At 46.7% G+C, this 16,891-nt stretch overlaps 2 protein-coding genes and 1 long non-coding RNA gene across 5 annotated transcripts in view; 1 reads left to right on the forward strand and 2 right to left on the reverse strand.

Moving 5' to 3' along the window:
* Positions 1-59: 59 nt before the first annotated feature.
* On the reverse strand, positions 60-11,366 carry LOC115649274. Of its 2 annotated transcripts, XR_003999792.1 has the most exons (5): positions 10,956-11,366; positions 9,553-9,603; positions 9,403-9,469; positions 5,702-5,804; positions 60-1,651 (listed from the first exon to the last, which is right to left on the reverse strand). It is a non-coding gene; the product is annotated as an uncharacterized LOC115649274 (long non-coding RNA). The 2 variants fall into 2 exon arrangements; XR_003999791.1 differs by lacking the exon at positions 5,702-5,804.
* A 1,647-nt stretch (positions 11,367-13,013) lies between these two features.
* On the forward strand, positions 13,014-16,216 carry BIRC5 (baculoviral IAP repeat containing 5). The gene is made up of 4 exons (XM_030558101.1): positions 13,014-13,163; positions 13,363-13,472; positions 15,096-15,213; positions 15,496-16,216. The coding sequence occupies exons 1-4, from the start codon at positions 13,032-13,034 to the stop codon at positions 15,577-15,579; spliced, it is 444 nt and encodes a 147-aa protein (XP_030413961.1). The 5' UTR covers positions 13,014-13,031; the 3' UTR covers positions 15,580-16,216.
* Positions 15,853-16,891, reverse strand: part of DZANK1 (double zinc ribbon and ankyrin repeat domains 1) — a 33,881-nt gene continuing 32,842 nt past the window's right edge. For both annotated transcript variants that reach the window (XM_030558094.1, XM_030558093.1), the window contains exons 20-21: positions 16,757-16,831; positions 15,853-16,453 (exon numbers count right to left, since the gene is read on the reverse strand). In XM_030558094.1, the coding sequence (XP_030413954.1) occupies positions 16,288-16,453; positions 16,757-16,831 (241 nt within the window). In that variant the 3' untranslated portion in view covers positions 15,853-16,287. The remainder of the gene's footprint in view (positions 16,454-16,756; positions 16,832-16,891) is intronic.

Genomic DNA, 16,891 nt, shown 5'->3' on the forward strand with positions numbered 1-16,891 from the left:
TCTACCATTCGCTTCTACCGTCTTTCTTTGATGTCATGCAAAATCGAACATGTCTAGCAGAGTATTTTCTGCTGTTCCAAAATGGCTTATTATGGCCTTGTGGAACCCCCCAGTGTGCAGCGGAAACGCGCACCCTGGTACAGCCTTTCATTCATTAGTACAGCATGTTCTTCGCGGTCTGTACGTGGGAGAATCTGGGGCTATACCACTTCTTACTCCCTCCAGGGCACCATGTACCACCAGGAGAGCAGGGACAGAGCCACAAGCCAAGCAGGGTGTGTGGGGGTGGGAGGGCTCCTTACACTTGCCTCTATTGCACAACTGCATAAGGGCCATAGAGGATCTTGCCTAAACAGGCCCTTTCCACATTCTCCAGAAGACAACATAAGAAGTTTGATTATGATGAAATCAAGCAGTATCTTAAATAAACCGTGGAAATGAAATGATTCTTTGGATTTTAAGACAAAATATGCAGAGATTTTCAAGAGGCCCTTAATTTTGTATGTGCACAACTGCACCCCGTCCTAGAGAGGAAGGATGGCCAGTGATTAGGGCACTAGCCTAGGACTTGAAGATCATCCAGCTTCAGTTCCCCGCTCTACCACAGCCTCACAGTGTGATTGTAAGCAAGTCACCTAGCCTCTCTGTGTCACAGTTCTGCATCTGTAAAATGGGGGTAGTGGCACTTCCATACCTCACAGGGGTGGTGATAAATAAAATATATTAACGATTGTGAAGTGTTCAGACGCCATGCCAATAGAGGACAAAAACGTAAAATAGATTCCTCTGCAGTTTTGTAGGCAAGTGAAGTGTAGGCATAGGTGGTAATACAGAGATGGCTACATTCTCTGACTTGCAAATATTGCTAGTTCATGTAAAGTCAGCCAGTTAGCTGTCTAAATTCTGCCCCTGGTTCCTATAGTTTACTGTACTCCCAGAACTGTCGGGTTAAAATGAGATACCTGATTACCAGGATGAATATACTCTCTGCAGTGTGCTTTTTTGCTGCCTATGCATACACAAAGTCCCCTTCACAAAGTGCTACCTTGTTGAGGCCCCTTTGGAAATTTGGTTCTCATATTGCATCATAATGTTCTTCTGGTGTGAAAGCAGGATGCCACCAGAACTGGCAGTAAAATTGCTCTTGCAGGCAATCTAGCAAGACACCACTGGCACTCAATGGTCATGGAAATGAAAGCACCCTCGAGACCCATGAAAGTCCTTCCCAGCTGAGTCTGAAGTAGATGGGTGGGGCCATGCTGCTCGTGTTGTACCTGTTCAGGGTAAGTTTGGATTCATGGCTCTATAGGATATGGAGTTTGTTTTCACTTGTGACTCAAACTGCTATAATGTCTCAAAATTCAGCTGCTTCAGGGAGAATGCAGAAAAGCTAATTAAACTGAAGTTTCCTTTAGAGATGATGGGCTGGGCCGTCCCCACTCTATAATGGAGCACTATGGGAGGTCAGGGTCAGGGCCATAGGCTGATAGCATTGAGGAGGCAGCATGTCCAGTCCTGGGGAAGCACTTCCTTCTCTGTGGTGCAGTTTTGATGGGTTCCAGGGGAGCTGTGCACAGCCTGTCACCACAACATGAGGCCTTTGAGGGGGCGGGAGTCCAAAGGGAGGGTTCTTTGCGAGCAGAGGACCCACCTGAAGAGGTAAAAAAGGAAGTTTTACATCCCAGAATGTTAACCACTTGTCTCCCCAACCACCAGCTATGGTTGTACTATGGAGTGATTCCAATCTCCTGTCCTCAAAATAAGGCCCTGTCCTCACACATTGAATCTATCTTAGGCCTTGTCTACACTATAAAGTTTTGTCCATAAAAGTTATGCTGCCTTAATTGAAGTGCTTTAATTAAAGCTGCTGTTGCATGTCCACAGTAGCTCGTTAGTGTGGATGCACTCTGTTGACAACTCTTGCATCAGACACAGAGAGCAGTGCCTGTGGGTAGCCATCCCACTGTGCAGCTGGCCACAGGGTGCTTTGGGAAGGGCTTGCAATGCTTCATGGGGCAGGTACAGCATCACGGTGCAGGTTTCTCAATCCCATCCTTCCAGGGGCATCCTAGTAGATTGTCAGCCACTTTTCAACTGGTTGTGGTGGGGGAGGGAGAGGAGAGCAGTTTGTCTGGGGTGGGGGAGACAGCAGGCTGACCTACCGACCTACCCTGAGGCAGGGTGAGGGGGAACCCCCCCCATGTCATCCCCTAGCTTTGCATGGCACAGCAGTCTCTCCTGAAACAGCCCGCTCTGCCTGTCTGTGTATCTGTGGTTCTGTGATTCCCTCAGAGTTCTCCTATAGCCGCATCCTGAGCAGCTCTGTGAGCTCAGCTCCGCTCCCCATGCTGAGGAATGTCAATGCAGCACAGCAGTCCCCCCTTCCGTCCCCCCACCCAATGCTCCCTGCAGCAGCAGTCTGCCTGCCCCTGTGTTCCTGGTGCAGGGCAGAATAGCAGCATTCCCCATTAATGATTTGCTCTTTGTTCCTCAAAGGGAGCAGCAGGGTCGGCTGTCAGATACTTTCCAAAGCTCTGGAGGGGCACATGCCCGCAGGGCACAGAAATCAAAACAGTGAGCAGAGCAGTCACCGCAGGCATTGTGGGATACTGGTGGAAGCCAGTTATGTCGACAATACAAACAGCAGTGTCTATGCTGATGCTTTGTCGCTTTAATTTTGCTACAAAAAGCGCTATGCCTCTCATGGAGGTAGTTTTATTTTGTCGGGAAAACAGCAGAGTTCTGACACCAAAAGTAGCTTTGTAGTGTGTACACATCCCCTGTTTTTTCGGCCAAAGGCAGCTTTGGCTGACAAAACTTTGTAGTGTAGAAAAGGCCTTACATAAATGGAAAAGGGACCCAGATCCCTGAACTTCCAAATGGCTCTCTGCTGTTCAAGACCATTAGTATGAAAACAAGCACCCGCACAAATCTCCATGGGGCAGCTGGCTTTCTCTGGAATAGCTAGAGCCCTCTGGTAGAGTGTAAGTAACACATGCTATTCACTGCTGAGCTTTCCTTTCCTTTGTGTCTCAGCCATTTGACTGCCAAGCAATCTTATCACTGATTAGAAAACCAACACCCCATCAATGTGAATTACGGTTGCAGCTCCACTGGGCCATAGAGTGATTGTGCAATTCCAGTTACTAAACCAGCACCTTGTTACAGCCAAATTCAGCTGAGCAAACTTACCTTTGTGACTAACCAAATTTCACCTTCCTCCTACAGGAGAAAAATCAATCTAAGTGGCCTTAAGTGTGTATGTTAATATTACGTGATATGGAAGCTGCCTATTTCATTTGGCACCTTATAGACTAACAGATGTTTTGGAGCATGAGCTTTCGTGGGTGAATACCCACTTCATGGGATGCATGTATCCGACGAAGTGGGTATTCACCCACGAAAGCTCGTGCTCCAAAACGTCTGTTAGTCTACAAGGTGCCACAGGATTCTTTGCTGCTTTTACAGATCCAGACTAACACGGATACCCCTCTGATATTTCATTTGGGTCATCTTGAATCTAGATCTGCAACATAAGATGAGCAGGGTAGGCAAACGAGATTGTTTTATAATTCTTTTGAGCACTAAATAATTTGGGCAAAATCATGCTTGGCACTTCACCTTGACAGAGGAATCTGATTATTCTTTGGACAAACAAGACTGGGAACTGGTAAAGTCTGGTACATATACTGTGGTGATTCTCAAACTTCTGTATCGGTGACCCCTTTGACATAGCAAGCCTCTGAATGCTTTTTAATATATTTACCACCATTATAAATGCTGGAGGCAAAGTGGGGTTTGGGGTGCAGGCTAAGAGCTTGCAACTCCCTACGTAATAACCTCATGACCCCCTGAGGGCTCCTGACCCCCAGTTTGAGAACCCCTGATATAATGCTACATCCCTTGTGTGTACATGTCCTTTACACAACTACAAACATACATGGTGGAGCATTCTGACTGTTTGCAGACTAACAGGATAAATTGCATCACCCACCGCACGTGCACTATGGTCACTCATCCCTTTCCACCAAGACTAGTAATATTCCAGATCAATGAGCAGCTTCTAACAGCTGTCATTTAAAAAAAATATCAACCTGACAAAAAAATGTTTCCTCCTTTCCCCACAAAACTGGATTTGTGCCTGGTTTCGTTCTGCTGTAGGAAGGACTGACTGGCCCGAGGACAAACACAGCGCATCACCAGTAATGTGCTCTGGGATGTCCTACTACAGAGAGCTGGAGCAAAGAAGGATGATTGTCCAGACCCATTACGCAGGTAGTTAGGGGACCTGTCCATATTGCACAAAAGTAGCATGCTGAACTGCTTACAGAGACAACCCTATGGCAGCGTAGGCCTGTGAGGAGCAGAACACCATGAGCACATGATGGCTACACAGAACGTTAGCCATGCTCTCTGCTGTCACACAAATTGTCTTTAGAGCCAGCCACACCGTTAACTGGATACAAATTCCATGAGATGTTGCTGTATAGATAAGGCCTTAGGATTTAAGCCACAAAATTCTTATTCACTAGTCCTTACTCATGGGCTTGCATGATTAGGCCTGTATAGTGCACCTATCATTGAGATTTTCAGAGCCAACTAGGTGATTCTGCCCCACAAATACCATTGAGTTATATGGCTAAATGCCCCAGTTGGCTTTGAACATTTCAACCTTGGTGTAAAACACTAAGTTAATGTATAGTTAAGGTTCTACAAGGAAGCACTCCAAAGTCAGGAAATGACAAAGTTAAGGTTTAACATGCAACTTTCATTCTATCATTTTGCATGTAGGCATTTACAATGGGATTTTTAGTCATGTGATCTCATAGGATTTCAAATAGCATTTTCCTTACAGCCTTAGATACACTCAAATCTAAAATAACATATGAGCATGTATTTAAAGGCTGATTTGATGCATACACATAAGTAGCAAGATTAACCCTAACATTTGTACTTTCTGACTTTTGGCTGCATTTTGAGTTACAAAGGAAGTGCTTTGCAACTTGACCTGCAGCAGTGGCTGCTGGTACAAGCACTATGTCTTTTTATATTGAATAAAAGTAATTAAATTAGCTTTCCCCAGAGAGATAAGCATACAATTGTGCAAAGTGCTGTGAAAAGTTCCTCAACCCAGCTGCATAAATCTCTTCTTTTTCTTTGTGTTACAGTCATTTAAAAATGTTGGTCAAAAATGTTAAACTTTGCCCTAGATATGCTTTTAATTGTCCATGTTATTTCTGGGTTTGATATTATTTCTATTGCAATAGCATTAGAGGTGCAAACTGAGACAGCAGTCCCATTATGCTGGGCTCTGTAAAAACACTTAGGACTTGTCTGTACACAGATGTTGCATTAGTTTAATTAAAAAAGTGATGTTAAATCAACTTAGTTAAACCAGTGCAAAAGTCTTTGTGGACACTCTTATTTTGGTATGGCTTCAGTCAATTACTTATTGACTGAAGGTAACCAAAATAAGACTGCTCACTTTTATAGTTGCACATGCAATTGTTGTCACATAGAAGTCACATTTAGAAGTTGCACTGTTTTAACTAATGGAGTTCACTGCTCCACCCACCAGATAACACTGCCTCCATAGGATTTGTACTATATTTTCTTAATGACTGTTTTCCTTTGTAATATTTTTCTGTGGTGTATAATGTATTCATAAAAACAATGTTTACAGGAGCTCATCTATTCCTACCTGAGTAAGCCAGGTTCTCACTTAGTAACAAAAAAAAGTTATCAGCCAGTTTATTGCCTGGTCTGGAGGTAAATACAGTTGGCAGGACACTTTGTCGTCTCTCCTGAGAATACAATTACAAATTGTTAATGTCTAGCTTGTAAGGGGTGTTAAAATGAAACATGTTCAAGTTCTGTATTAGCAGCAAAGAATCCTGTGGCACCTTATAGACTAACAGACGTTTTGGAGCATGAGCTTTCATGCGTGATGCATCCGACGAAGTGGGTATTCATCCACGAAAGCTCATGCTCCAGAACGTCTGTTAGTCTATAAGGTGCCACAGGATTCTTTGCTGCTTTAACAGATCCAGACTAACACGGCTACCCCTCTGATACTTAAGTTCTGTATTGTCATTTGATCACTGCATCCATTTGAAGTGGACAGGAAAAAAAACCTCTTTAGGAGACTTAAGTTACACAGTTCTATTCAGATCTTAAAGTGTGATCACAGTAATCATTCTCAGTTATTGTGGATTCTTGCTACTGAAGTACTATAATCTTATAGATCTTTTTATTCACTTGTAAGGCATGGGATTTATCATGGTTTTCCAAAAGAAACCTTTCCACATGTATTGAAACACACATGCTGTTGACTCAGATTATACTTGTATCTTGATGACTGATAAGTATAAAATCTTGGATGGCCAATCAGAAAGTTCTGGGTCCAAGCCTGGTTCATGATTTTTAAAAAATCACTTTAAATATGAAATTAAATGGTCACATGCTGGCACTGTTTGAGTTTACCTGGCAGTAGGCATCCCTGAATGCTGTCTTTGTGGTATTAAGCGCACACACATACCCGTAGAGAGTACTCATGCCAGCAAGAGAAATAATCCTCAGAACAGGGATATGTGGGGCTGCATCAACATCAACCAGGCCTCATAATGTGACCACTAAACTCCACATGGCTTCCCTTGTCCTTTCAGGAGAACTAAGAAACTTCAACATTTTTGTGTGCCTGGCTCCTGCCACTGAACCTCACCACACTTTCATAATGAATACACCAGATCTTATGTAATTTTTCCTGTAACATCAAGAAGGGACAACAACCCTAGCACCCCACCATAATACCCGCCTACAGAGCAAGCTTTCCTTAGATTGTGACTACTGTGGAAGTGACATTGTAATGACCACACTGGGGAGGTTCCATGTCTGATATGTCTCCATAATTTCCTGATCAAACTGGTTCAGGTTACAAGTAAAACAATGGATTTTTAACTGCCAGTCCTGCAGACTCAGCCTGGCATCTGAAAGTCAAGGTTATTTTTTTTCTGGCTCATGTATTACCAACTATAAAAATTCTGCAGTCAAAACTTAGCTAATTGTTCTACTGATGATGTACAAACCAAAATACAATCCATCTTACTCTCTTGGCTCTGGAATGTTTACAGGAATAAGAAGTAGCATAACTTATTTATAGTCAGTAAGGTCAGCAGCTTTGACTATAAATGGGAACATGTTTTTAATTAAGATAGCATCACTTTTACATAGTTGCTTTTCAGATTAGAGCTGCCCTTTAAGAACTTCTCCATCTTTGCTGTTTCTGAAGCTGGAAAACATGTTTATATGGGAAAAATGAGGCCTGCATAATCAGCACAAAAACTGAAGCCTGAAGGAGCAGACTCAGAGACCACCCTCAAAGGGTACATGTCTTCACTGCAGAATTAGTCCAGGTTTTTACTTGGTGTTGGCTCTCTAACCCCCTTCCTGACCACATAGAAATTTCTCATACAAATTTAGTTATACTTTCAATCTGACGCAGCTGGAGCCGTGGATTAAAGGCCAGGTTCTACTTTCACTTGGGCTGGCAACCAGCCCACTTTGGAGTGAGGACACAGGGTAAACCACTTTAGTGCAGACAGTTCTCCAGTGCCTTCCCACCCCGTGTTCCCAAAAGGACAGACAAGTTCTCACACAATTCACTGGGAAAGAATAAAAGAGCAGCTGACCTTACTGCAGCACAAAGAATCATGGGCAGTCCTAGCGACACATATGGGTGAGGGTGCAGTAACTTGGGTATGGCTTTGCAGTGCGGCCACTCACACTTCGGCCAGGCTAACCCAACTGCTGATCACCTGGGCTAACTGCAGTGAAGAACTGCTGAAGCTCACAGATGAGGAAATATCCACAATTACTGCAATAGGTTCTATGCAAAAAGCACAACCTGCCTGAAATGTCAATGCGTTATCCAAGTAATAGTATACCAGAGGACCCTCTCTCCCTCCACAGCAGAGTGGCCAGTGGTAAGTAGAATAATTCCAAACCTTGATTGTGCCATCATTCACTCACGATTTGGGGGGAGACAAACAAGGCAGTTTCTTCCATGTGATTGACATCTAAGTTAAAAAACAGTGCAGCCTGTTTTAAAGTAGATCTATTTTCCATCCACAGGAATGAATGTTGAGAACCTGGATTAGAGACATACTCTTTCTGACACAGGCTGGGGGGAGGGGGCAGGAGGCCGCAGTAGTTTTGATTTCTTTGTAGAAATAAATAATTTTATTGAAAGTTAAGGCCCACATTTTCAGCAGTAATCTCTGATTTTCAATACATGTTTTGAGACACCTATAGTCTGATTTTCAGAGGTGCTAAATATGCCCACAGCTCCATCTGAAGCCAGTTGTGCTACACCACCAAAAATCCTGGCCCTTGGGTCTCAAGTTGGGGGCACCAAAATATTGAGGCACCCAAAGTTAGTAAATATTTCTGAAAATTTGGGCTGGATGCCAGATATTCCACTTACTTAAGGAGAAACATCAAGGGCTCCTTAGAGACGTGGTACTATCTGGCTATAATATTAATTCACAAGTTCAGTGCACTATGAATTACGCACACACTATGGAACAAGTTTTTAAACATGAAGACTCAAAGTCCACAGGTACAAATGTGTACCTAGTTGCACTTCTATATTTGTATGTGCAATCATTGTAGCTGCAGGCACAACCTGGGTACTTGCTCAGAAAAATGGTCATTTAGGCATCAATAATACAATTTAACAGTCAAATAATCAAGTACTCAAATTCTAAAGGCTGAGCAACAGTACTCCCTTGTGCATCTGCCTCAAGGCCCCTCCCTAGCACCACCACAGCATCAATGAGCTGCTCTAGCTGAAATGTACACACTACTTGGCATTTATCCCCCTGAAACACTGCTTCAGCAGCAGGAGATATCACTCAGATCCGCCGTGAGCTATTATCTGCAGTGTAACATGAACATTCTTCCCAGTGAGGAAAAAAATCAACCCCCCATATCAAATGGAGACATGATTAATCAACCTTTTAATCACCTGGAAGAGTTCTTCAGCATGTAACTGTGGACAGTATAATGGTGAAGGAAGGCATCTTTTTTCCCCCTCACTATAACAAGATCCAGTGACTAAAAGCTGAAGCTAGACAAATTAAGAGTAAAAATAAGATACAAATTTAACAGTGAGGGTAATAACCATTGGAACAACTTGCCAGGCATTATAGTGGATTCTCCATCACTGGAAAACTTTAAAATAGAATATATTTCTAAAAGATAGGCTCTAGTTAAAAAAATTAATTAAGGCCTGTGTTATGCAGCAGGTCAGATGATCACAATGGTCCCATCTGTTGTGGTAACCTGCAACTATAGAGTTTTGAACATCAAAAGCTCTTTATTCTGCAGCTCAGTCAGACTCACCACAAGATTTCCACCAGGAATACTCTCTCTCCTCTGCTGCAGGGAATCAGTCTACCACCATTGTGACCTATGAAGATGAAGCTAGTATAGAAAGTGTCCGAAGCCCATCGTAGCAATAGCAGAAGACAACAAATCACTATAAAATCTTACCACACCACTGATAGAGCAGTCATTCAGCTGAACATTCTCCCTCATAGCAATCTGGAAACAAAACCAGCAAAAAAATTTCATTGCCCTGACAGAATAAAAAAGACAACTGTCAGCCCATGACAAAGAAATAATATTTTCCTGCTCAACTTTCAGTCTGGAGCCAAACATTATTGGCCTTATGAAGGCAATGGCAGTTTTGCCATTGATTTCAAAAGGGCCAGAATTTCTCCCAACTTGAGTGTGTTCAACACTATGAGTAAAGATGGCAACTGCCTGCATGACATGTGATGGCAACCATAAAATCCTGAGATGATCCAGAACAAACGTCATGTAAACGACGTTGAAAGTTTTCATGAAGATAGTTGTGTAATATATCTAGCTGTATTTATAACGAGTTTCAGTGGAACTGAGAAACAGGGTTTGACTAACTCCCTGAAAAAAGAGACAGCATAACGTTTGATTTTTTGTGAATTACAGACACCCACACAGAGGCTGTTATTCATCTGCCAATTGTGGCAAACATTCACAAAACAGGATTTCCTTTGGACTGGGTTGTTAAGGATTAGCCTAAGGGGTTAAGTGTCTCACAATACCTGTTATTAAAGTTACAGTATATTTTCCATAAAAGCGTGCTTTTCACATTATATATGGAGTTAAGCAGAATATACTGGAAAGAGCTAATTTACTATGCAAATTCAGTACTGATCTTAGCAGGCAGTTATTACACTTGGACAGCTACAGCTTGTATTGTTCTTTTTAAAACCAGTAGTAACACCACCATCTTTTGTAGTGTTACTCTGCGGGAGCCAGCACATATGAATTAATACACAAAAGCACCACGTTGTGCGTCAGATAAGGTTGCTCTGTGCGTAGCATACCTAACAGAAGGAAATAAGTTAAGACTAACAGAAATATATATCCCAACTTCCCCACTCAGACACATCTCATCTTTAGCACAACCATCATATACCTGAGAATGTTAATCAAGCCTCAGCTGGGATGCCAGCCTATCAGCAACCTTTCCCCAAAGGGGCCACAATTTCACCCCCCCGCACCCTCCCTGAGTTCTGTGGTCTGAGGTCAGTCTTTATTGTTGATGCAGTTGGGATTAGCTCCCTGGACTGTAGAAGAGGAAGACTAGTAACTACAAGCTATACAAGGGTTTCAAGCCCGCCTCAATTATAATATAAAAATTTCATCTTTAGGTAGCAGTAAACAAAACTGGCTTTCATGCTTAGATTATAAACCTCTTGGCGTGGGGACTGTCTTTTTGTTCTGTTTGTACAGTGCCAAACATAATGAGGTCCTGGTTCCTAACGGGCTCCTAGGCATGATGGTAAAACAAATAACAGTGCTCAGTAAAATGCAAGAAGCAGTCAAACCTGGATCAACTGAGCTTTCACCTGTTTCTGTTGGTTCCCTATAAGGGCCCAATCTCTGCTCCCAGCACAGACCCAAAGCCATCCTCTTTGACTCCAGACTTTCCTTTTCTAGTTACAGGCTCAGACTGATGGGTGGGGGTTGCAATTCACCACCTATATCACTGCTCATGCCGTTCACCGAATGGGGTGAGCTCTGTCCTGCTCCCCAAACTACCACACAGCAGGGCTGGGGCAAAGCAGGGCAACAATACCACTCACGGTAGAGTGCCTCAGCCACTGCCCTGACACTTGTCAACACCCCTGCAACCCTGACATCCCTAATATCCCCCATGGCCCCAACATCTCCCCCCACAGCCCATCCCTCAGGTCAACAACCCCACAGCCCTGACACCTCCCCACAGTCCCTCAGGTCAACAACCCCACAGCCCTGACACCTCCCCACATTCCCCATGCCCCTCCCACAGGTCAACAACCCCACAGCCCTGACAAACTCCACAGCCCCCACCCCTCCCACAACCCCTCCCTCAGGTCAGCAACCTCACAGCCATGACACTCCCCACATTCCCCATGCCCCTCCCACAGGTCAACAACCCCGCAGCCCTGACACTCCCCCAAAGCCCCCGCCCCTCCCACAACCCCTCCCTCAGGTCAACAACCCACAGCCCTGACACTCCCCACAGCCCCTGCCCCTCCCACAACCCCTCCCTCAGGTCAACAACCCCGCAGCCCTGACACTCCCCACAGCCCCTGCCCCTCCCACAACCCCTCCCTCAGGTCAACAACCCCGCAGCCCTGACCCTCCCCACAGCCCCTGCCCCTCCCACAACCCCTCCCTCAGGTCAACAACCCCACAGCCCTGACACTCCCCACAGCCCCCGCCCCTCCCACAACCCCTCCCTCAGGTCAACAACCCCGCAGCCCTGACACGCCCCACAGCCCCTGCCCCTCCCACAACCCCTCCCTCAGGTCAACACCCCGCAGCCCTGACACTCCCCACAGCCCCCGCCCCTCCCACAACCCCTCCCTCAGGTCAACAACCCCACAGCCCTGACACTCCCCACAGCCCCCGCCCCTCCCACAACCCCTCCCTCAGGTCAACACCCCGCAGCCCTGACACTCCCCACAGCCCCCGCCCCTCCCACAACCCCTCCCTCAGGTCAACAACCCCGCAGCCCTGACACGCCCCACAGCCCCTGCCCCTCCCACAACCCCTCCCTCAGGTCAACACCCCGCAGCCCTGACACTCCCCACAGCCCCCGCCCCTCCCACAACCCCTCCCTCAGGTCAACAACCCCACAGCCCTGACACTCTCCACAGCCCCCGCCCCTCCCACAACCCCTCCCTCAGGTCAACACCCCGCAGCCCTGACACTCCCCACAGCCCCCGCCCCTCCCACAACCCCTCCCTCAGGTCAACAACCCCACAGCCCTGACACTCCCCACAGCCCCTGCCCCTCCCACAACCCCTCCCTCAGGTCAACAACCTCACAGCCATGACACCCCCCACAGCCCCTCAGGTCAACAACCTCACAGCCCCGACACCCCCCACCGCCCCCGCCCCTCCCACAACCCCTCCCTCAGGTCAACAACCTCACAGCCCCGACACCCCCTACAGCCCCTCAGGTCAACAACCTCACAGCCCTGACACCCCCCACAGCTCCCGCCCCTCCCACAACCCCTCCCTGAGGTCAACAACCCCACAGCCCTGACACCCCCCACAGCTCCCGCCCCTCCCACAACCCCTTCCTGAGGTCAACAACCCCGCAGCCCTGACACCCCCCACAGTCCCTCTCTCATCTAAACACCCCCACAGCCTTGACACCCCCCACAATCCTCATGGCCTCGATGTCCCCATAGCTCCTCCCTCACGTCCATGCCCCCACGATCCTGACACACACACACACATCTATCTATATCCCCGCATGTCAGCCCTCCCGCTCCCACCCCGCCTCTCCGTGACGCGCTATTCACGCGCGAGCGGCAGCCGTTATAACGGCCCAGCCCGCGCGGCCGCCCCAAAACTACCGTTCCCAGGGTGCCCGGCGCGCGCGGCCGCGCCCAGTCCCGGCAGCCCCCGCGCCGCCGCCGGGATTTGAAGATGAAGTGCCCCGCGGCCCCCGCCGCCGCCGCGCTGCTGCCCGCCGAGTGGCAGCTCTATCTGAGCGAGACCCGCCTGGCCACCTACCGCAGCTGGCCCTTCACCGAGGGCTGCGCCTGCACCCCGCAGCGGGTGAGGCTGGGAGCCGGGGCCTGGCGGGGCTCGGAGGCTGGCCCGGTCCGGTCCCCTGAGCCCCAGGCCTCCCACCGCGGGTCTCCCCCTCCAGGCCCCCCGAGCCTGCGGGACTGGGCACCCCCCCCCCCGCCGGGGCTGGAAGGAGCTGGGCGGTCTCGCTGATCCCGTCTTTCTCTCCCCTCCCCCCCCGCTCCAGATGGCAGAAGCCGGATTCATCCACTGCCCCAGTGAGAATGGGCCCGATGTGGTGCAGTGCTTCTTCTGCTTCAAGGAGCTGGAAGGCTGGGAGCCCGAGGATGACCCCATGTAAGTATCCCAGTCCGTGGGGGCCACAATAGCCCTGCACTCTGCCCACGGGGGCTTCTTCAGATAGAAGCTGCCTGTAATAGGGGAGAATAGACCCCTGCAAACCAGGATGCCAAAAACTCCCATGGCAGCCTTCATTTTCTTGGCTGTGTGGTACATTGCCAACTACTGTTTCATTACACATCGGAAGCTACCCAGCATGTGCCTCCTGGGTGAGTTATCCCCTGATTATTGCACGAATGCAGGATTATGTATTGAATTCTCAGAGAACAAGGAGCCTCTGCTGCCCCAGGGCTGCTTTGGTAGCTGGACCCAATGTTCTTTTAAGTATCAGGAGGAAAACTAATGTCCTCTGTGTCCTCAGTAAGTAACCTGAATTTTCACTTAGGAGTGGAGCCGGTCTATTGGACCTCAATGGAAGGAGTTCCACTGTAGGACTCACAATAGCTTCCCCCTCTGGGAGTGTGTGAAAGTCACAAACACAAAGGTCAGCTAAATATGGGAGTGAAGCCAGAGTACTATACTATTCAAGACAGCACATCACTGATCAGCAACTGGAACACTCCTGTCTTTAACCTCCTCCAGGACCTTGTTCTTCACTCCTGCCAAGTGAGAGAGAGTTATGTTCTACTTTTCTTAATAGAAATCCCAACAGAAGATTAGGCTCTTTTAAATAGTTCCCTGAACTCATAGCCCAGCTGCTATGGGTTTGGGACTGAGCCCTGAGGAGACTAAAATGGCTGGGAGTGAGGAAAGTACCTCAGGATTGAAATGCCAGCTGAACCTCAAGGGTGGAGTGTTTTAGCAAAATACCAGTATGCTGGTATCTCTCAGTATCGCAGGGTGTGGGATTGTGGAGTGACTCACTTGTGGTTCTGTGAGTAGTGGATATACGGTAGCGCACAGGTTCTCAAACTCTTTTTGTTGACAGCCCCCTTGTCAAATGCAATGTTCATCATAGTCTCCCAACTGATAAATGGATTGACAAAACTATGTGTACTTCATATGAACATGTACTGTTGGCAATGCTTTATGGAAAAAAGTATAAGTCCTTACAGATGTGAAATGGGTGTGCCTGCTTCTTACTGCAGCATCTATCCAGAGGCAATGGGGAGGTGTGGGTGGGGAGGCTGCAGATGTGCCCTGCCAGATTTCTGCCTTCCATTTGGCCCTGCTACCTGAAGAGCTGATGTAGCAGGGCAGAGCAGTGGTGTCTCTCCTTGGTTAGCTGTTGCCTGCTCATGCAGTCAGCGGCTGTGAGGCAACTCCTTCTGATGGTGGGGGAGATCTCTCTTTTGCAGTGACACTGCAATTTTTGGTTGTGTGCCCCTGCTCCCCCAGCCCAGACAGGTGAGGTGGAGGTGGTGCGCCCTCCTGGGCCCGTGAACATTTTGATAGCTCCTCCTGCCATCAGAAGGGGTTGCATCAAACCATTGACTCCATGAGCAGGACCCCACATGCCTCTGCTCATAACATTTTGTGGGCCTCCTGGGCAGTCTCTAAGGACTCCAGTTTGAGAACTGCTGTGGTAGAGGGATGGGGTGAAAGCAAGTAACTATTGAAATGCTTTGCACTGGAGTACAGTTGTGTACCTTTAACATGAGCCTGGTCTCCCTTTCCTAGAGATGAGCACAGGAAACACTCCTCTGGCTGCGCTTTTCTCTCCCTCCGTAAGAACCCTGTTGACCTGACACTGCAGGAATTCCTGAAACTGGACAAGGAACGAACGAGAAACATGATTGTATGTACAGCTCAGAATTGGGGTGTTTTAGGTCCTCTAATTCTAAAGGCTAATGTAGCCTCCAGTCCTAGGACCTGTTAGGTAGCCTCCTGAGTAGTTGGCTTCCTTGCCAATGAGACACTTCTTCATTAGTCTCCCCTCTGAGATGTGTTGGGCCAGCCAGCATGTCACCTTGCAGCCCTGGGGGGGAGTGCTGAGCTGTAGTACCTTGTCCTTTCCCACTAAGCTGAGCATGATACTGCCTGTAGTAAGCTGAAGGAATTTCATTTTTGATCTTTCCAGAAAAAGCAAATCTCTCAGAAAGTGACGGAGTTTAAGGAAGAATCTGAGCGTGCACGTCGTGATATTGAGAAGCTGGTCTCCTAGGCCCCTGCGACTTGCATTGTGTAGTGTCTGACTTGTATATATGTTCTCTAGAGTTGCCTCTTTGTGCCTGGGTGGTGGTAGTAGTTGAGGTCCCTTTCATGCAAGGATCAAAGGGATGTATACTTATAAACAAAGGGGGAGATTTTCAAAATCACATAAGGCATTTAGGACTGCAACTACCATTGACATGTGTTCCTAAATCTCTTACATGACTCCGCAAAGCTCCTTTGAAATTTTCTCATGTTGACACATAAATAAATGTCTAAAGGAAACTTCATGCACAATGATTTATTTAACTGCTCAAATTGAGTATTCTGTAGTGAAGTCTAACAATCTCTCCTATTAGAATAGTTCACATAATTCATTTTTTTATTTTAAAATGTGAAATAAGTTAATCACAGTAAATGCTGTCTTAGGGGTACCACTGCACAAGTGGTGAATGATCCATATAAGGTATTTTCAACAGCATCCTAATCTTAAAGGCACAATTACTCTTCTGGGGCTCAATCCTGTAGTTCTTCTAAGTATAAGAAGATTACTTGTCATTTTGATATCAAAAGGTATCAGCTACTTGCTTGATTCAAAGCCCCTTGGAGTCAGTTTAAAAAAAAAAAAAAGCCTTGGCGATGCAGATTTTTAAAAACAAAAAATCCACTTTCTTCCAAACATAGATAGCATCCAGCTCCACCTTGGATAAGAAAGCAACAATCAAGCCATGGCCAGACTGATATTCTTGGGCTTGGTCAGTTTGTCCAGCATTCCCTGTCCAAGCTTACTAGCAAACAAGGAAATTATTTCTTCATTCCCAGTCTTCAGTGCCAAGTCATATGCTGATAAGCCTTTTTCATTCTTCTTTTTAATGTTTGCATTACAGCTGTAAATAAAGAACAGACTGCTCAAGCTACTTTGGAAAAGGAATCTGTTTCAAATTACTGTAACTCAAAAGTAAATCCCAAAGTCAGATTCTGATGCTTACTCATGTTGTAATGTGAGTGATATCAGAGTTTGGCCCTGGGTCCTGTTGTACATGTACAGCATACTATTAAGTCAACATAAGTTGAGGGCACTCAGCTCCTTGCAGGATCAAGCCCATACCTGTTACTGATTACTTCTGTGTGATGCATATAGATTACACGTAGCCCCGATCTGCACTAGATGCCACAACAGCAGAACTTACCCTAACAAGACTTTGATGCATTTCTTTCCTTCTAATCCAATCAAAGTTGCCTCATGAAGAGCAGTGTTGTTATGCCTGTATGGGAGGAAAACAGGGTGCACTCTAATTTCTATTATTTAAAAAGGAAGTCATGAC

The sequence above is a fragment of the Gopherus evgoodei genome, chromosome 3 (genome assembly GCF_007399415.2).
Source record: "Gopherus evgoodei ecotype Sinaloan lineage chromosome 3, rGopEvg1_v1.p, whole genome shotgun sequence".
Lineage (NCBI taxonomy): Eukaryota > Metazoa > Chordata > Testudines > Testudinidae > Gopherus > Gopherus evgoodei.